At 58.2% G+C, this 3,879-nt stretch overlaps 1 protein-coding gene across 1 annotated transcript in view; it reads left to right on the top strand.

Moving 5' to 3' along the window:
• FBLN7 (fibulin 7) overlaps positions 1–3,879 on the top strand; it is a 47,981-nt gene that overhangs the window by 43,829 nt on the left and 273 nt on the right. The window contains 4 exon segments of the mRNA XM_007470221.1: positions 111–248; positions 1,224–1,361; positions 2,115–2,253; positions 3,769–3,879. The exon segment at positions 3,769–3,879 is cut by the window's right edge and continues 1 nt beyond it. Coding sequence (XP_007470283.1) covers positions 111–248; positions 1,224–1,361; positions 2,115–2,253; positions 3,769–3,879 — 526 coding nt within the window.

Here is a 3,879-nt window from a genome sequence, read left to right on the forward strand (position 1 = left end):
CCCTACTCCGGAGTAAGCTCTGAGAAGGGGCCACGACCCGACCTCGGGGCTCCTCCAGGGTCAGGCCCAGGTGCGCCGGGCCCGGCCCTAAGGGTGTCTTCTCCCCGCAGTCGCCCTCGAGGACAGCGAGGCGGGGGACCCCGCCTTCAGCCGCGCGCCGCGATGCGCGCAAGTGGAGCGGACGCAGCACTGCAGCTGCGAGGCCGGATTCCACCTGAGCGGTGCCGCCGGCGACAGCGTCTGCCAGGGTAGGCGCGGGCTCGGACGAGGGAGGGAGGCGGAGTGGGGGACGCTGGGGTTGCGGGGAGAGGGGCTCCAACCTGCAGCCCCCCGGGCGCTCCCCGCCCCCGTCCAGGGGCCGGGTGCGCGCGGGCTAGCGGCTTCCTGGGCGTGGTCTCAGAAAGGCCCGCCCACCTTGCGGCTCAGGTAAGTGTGGCGCAGGTGGTTGCTAGGACACAGCTAGTGCGGAGACATCAGGGCGGGTCCTGAGAAAGCCAGACTGTAGAGAAAGCAGCCAGGGGTCCCCGGTCTCCCTCCAGACACGCACACTCGTCTAGGAGAGCCTTCAGGCCCCTTATCCGCTCCCTTTTGGCTGGGATCGCAGGGCAGGTGGCAGGGAGGAGCTAGAGTCACAGCCCCTCGCTCCCCGCACTCCGCCCCCCGGAGCTGTGCAGGGGCCTGGGCTCATTCTCTGGTCCCCTCTCGGCTTAGCTTTACTGACTGGCCCACTTTTGCAAACCTCTCCCGATTACTGAAGTTCCTTCTGAAAACAACTCAAACCATTGGTTCAAACCTAAGAATTGGCCGTTTGGTGCCAAGAGCCTCATTTTACAGCAGCAGAAACCCTCTTACACCACTCCTAAAGATGAGGAGCGTTAAGGTGGGGCTGGGAACCAGGGTGGGAGTCTGGGTCTGCAGCCCCACGCCTTCCTCCCTGGGCTGCTGGGCCCGACTTGACAGCCTCTGCAGGGTCTCCCCAGGTAGTTATCAGCCTTAGAGGAGCTGGCCTAAGGTCGACCACATCAGCTCCCCAACTCCTCCCTTCGGCCCTCGGGGTCCTTGGCTTGGGAGAAAGGGGAGCGCTCCTGCATGCTCTGCCGGCGATAGGGCTTGGTGGCCACACCTGACCCAGCCAGTTAGCCACAGCTGCCAGAGATGGTGACACAGCAGCCATCCTGGGTCACGGTGGCTCCTGGAGTCATACTGGGCATTTCTGTCCCCAGATGTGAATGAATGCGAGCTCTACGGACAGGAGGGGCGCTCCCGGCTCTGCATGCACGCCTGCGTGAACACCCCCGGCTCCTACCGCTGTGCCTGCCCCAGCGGATACCGGACCCTGGCCGATGGCAAGAGCTGTGGGGGTGAGTGAGGTCGTGGCAGAGGCAGGTGGCCCCAGACTATGGCTCTGAACTACTGGGGGAGGCGGAGAGGGCAGAGGGCTCCTCCATGGGCTGACATGGAGCCTGAGAGAACAGGCAGCTCCCCAGTGACGTCCTAGTGGGGCTCCACTGCGGGGCTCAGAGGAGTGGGTCACCTGGCGCTAGAGGGAGAAAGCATCCAGACAGCCATCACCCATCACCCATCCATCCATCCATCCATCCATCCATCCATCCATCCATCCTTCCATCCCATCCAATACTTCCATCCCAAGTATTCACGAAGGCCCACGTAGGATTATGTGGAGGCCAGGAAGAAACCCAGCCTCCAGCCCCGGGAACTCACGTGTGAAGGGAGCAGAGAACATATAAAGGGCATGAGATGAGCCACGGAGGGCAGACTCCTGGGCCCTCTGGCTGAGGAGGAGGCAGGTCTGAGAGAAGTGTTGTGACCAGTAACACTCGTCCGTGCCCTCCAGCACCTCTGTAACCTGTCATGGCCGGGGCAGGATGGGATCCAGGGAGGGGAGTTCCCCAGCACTTCCACCAGATCTGGATTTCAAATGGTTAAGGACGACCGGGCTTCCAGTTTTAAGAATCAGCATTGGGTATTTGGAAAGTTCACTGCGTGTGGAGCATCTCATTCCAGTGCCTGTCGGGCCATTCATGTAGTCCCGTCAGTGATTGGGGGGGGGGGGTCGGGGGATCTTCACCCTCACTGGGGGTCCGGTATTTCAGATGTCGATGAGTGTGTGAGCCCGCAGCACGTGTGCCCCCGGGGTACCGTGTGCATCAACACGGGTGGAGGCTTCCAGTGCGTCAGCCCCGAGTGCCCCGAGGGCAGTGGCAACGTGAGCTACGTGAAGACCTCTCCATTGTGAGTATAGCCAGGGCCACCCATGGCAGAGCACGTACATCCCTCACCCAGGCCTCCTGGGGGCTGGGCTGCATTCTTCCTTCTGCGTTCTTGGGAGAAGGTACAGTTATGTCTGATGAAAGGCATGGACCTGGGAGTCTGGCTTCTCAGAGCTCCCATCTCCCTTTAGAGGTTGCATTGAATGCGCTGCGCACTTAAGAATGATGTTCTGAGCGCTCCCCTGCTGACAGGGAGGCCACTGGAGGGAAGAGGGCCGTGGTGAGGCGGCCAGGAGGCAGGTGTATGTTACACAGGTTCAGGAGAGGATCATTTCCTGTGTTCACATGGTAACTGTACACTTTGCATTATATTACTCTGCTTTTCCACTGCTACTAGGAAGTTCGATTTCTAGTAACCTCAGCACCTAACAGACTTTTTTTTTTTTTTTTTTTCAAAAGGTGGGAGACAGGCTTTTAAGGAGAATAACTGCAGCTATCACAAAGTACACATGTTTTCTTCTGAGAAAGAGATGACAAGGTGGGAGAAGGCTTTTAAGGAGAATAACTGCAGCTATCACAAAGTACACATGTTTTCTTCTGAGAAAGAGATGACAGGAGCCTTAGATTGTCTTTAGAATGCACTGACCTCAGTCGTTTAAATTAAAATTGCTTTTAAGGCTAAGGCAGATTAGAAGCAGCAAGAAAGTCGGTGGCGCTGAAGAGTGGCAGTTATTCACTGACAGTGAAGATCTTCCTCCGGTGTCACGTAGTGAAGGGACAGAGAGACCTGTATGTCAGAGCCTTTGGGGACATCCCCGATGAACATCTGGAAGTGCTATTTGACCTCCTTAACGGTGACGATCTGAGTCACCAAAATCGCTAAATTGCATCTGTCTCTTGCGTTGGACGAGGCAGAAAACTATCAAAGCACTTCCACACCACCCCTGGCTCCACATGCCTGAGGAAGACAGGGTGTCCTGCTTTAAGAGTGAACACTGGGAGAACTCCCTGGTGGTCCAGTGGTTAGGACTTGGCGCTTTCACTACCGTGACCCGGGTTTGATCCCTGGTCAGGGAGCTAAGATTCCGAAAGCCTTGGGGCGCGCCCCACCCCCCGCAAAAAAAAGAACAGACACTGGGTGTTTAGAAAGCCCACCACATGTGGAGAACCACATTCCAGGATGTTGCCAGCTAACTGCTGGGGTCTCAGCACGTGTAGAAGGGGCACCTGGTTTGGATGCCAGCACCGTTGTTATTTACTCTTCCCCGGCTTTATTTTTCTGGAAAAACGGTAGTAATAGCATATATAAACATGCACGCACACCCGGACATGCATATACAGGTGAGTCATGGCCAGGCCTGACGCCAGCCACACTCACTGGCCTGTGGCTCTGGAACGCCCGTGGCGAGGGACCCGCGGCTGGGTCACTCTGGTGGCCTCTGCAGGAGGGCGGGTGGGCAGACAAGCCCGGTCAGAGCAGCCCCTCCTGACTTCCCCCAAGGCTGACGGCTCCCTACGTTTTGCCTCTCTGCTCCAGCCAGTGTGAACGGAACCCCTGCCCCATGGACAGCAGGCCCTGCCGCCACATGCCCAAGACCATCTCCTTCCATTACCTCTCTCTGCCCTCCAACCTGAAGACGCCCATCAC

This window comes from Lipotes vexillifer, unplaced genomic scaffold (assembly GCF_000442215.2).
Source record: "Lipotes vexillifer unplaced genomic scaffold, Lipotes_vexillifer_v1.1 scaffold1139, whole genome shotgun sequence".
NCBI classification, from domain to species: Eukaryota; Metazoa; Chordata; class Mammalia; order Artiodactyla; family Lipotidae; genus Lipotes; species Lipotes vexillifer.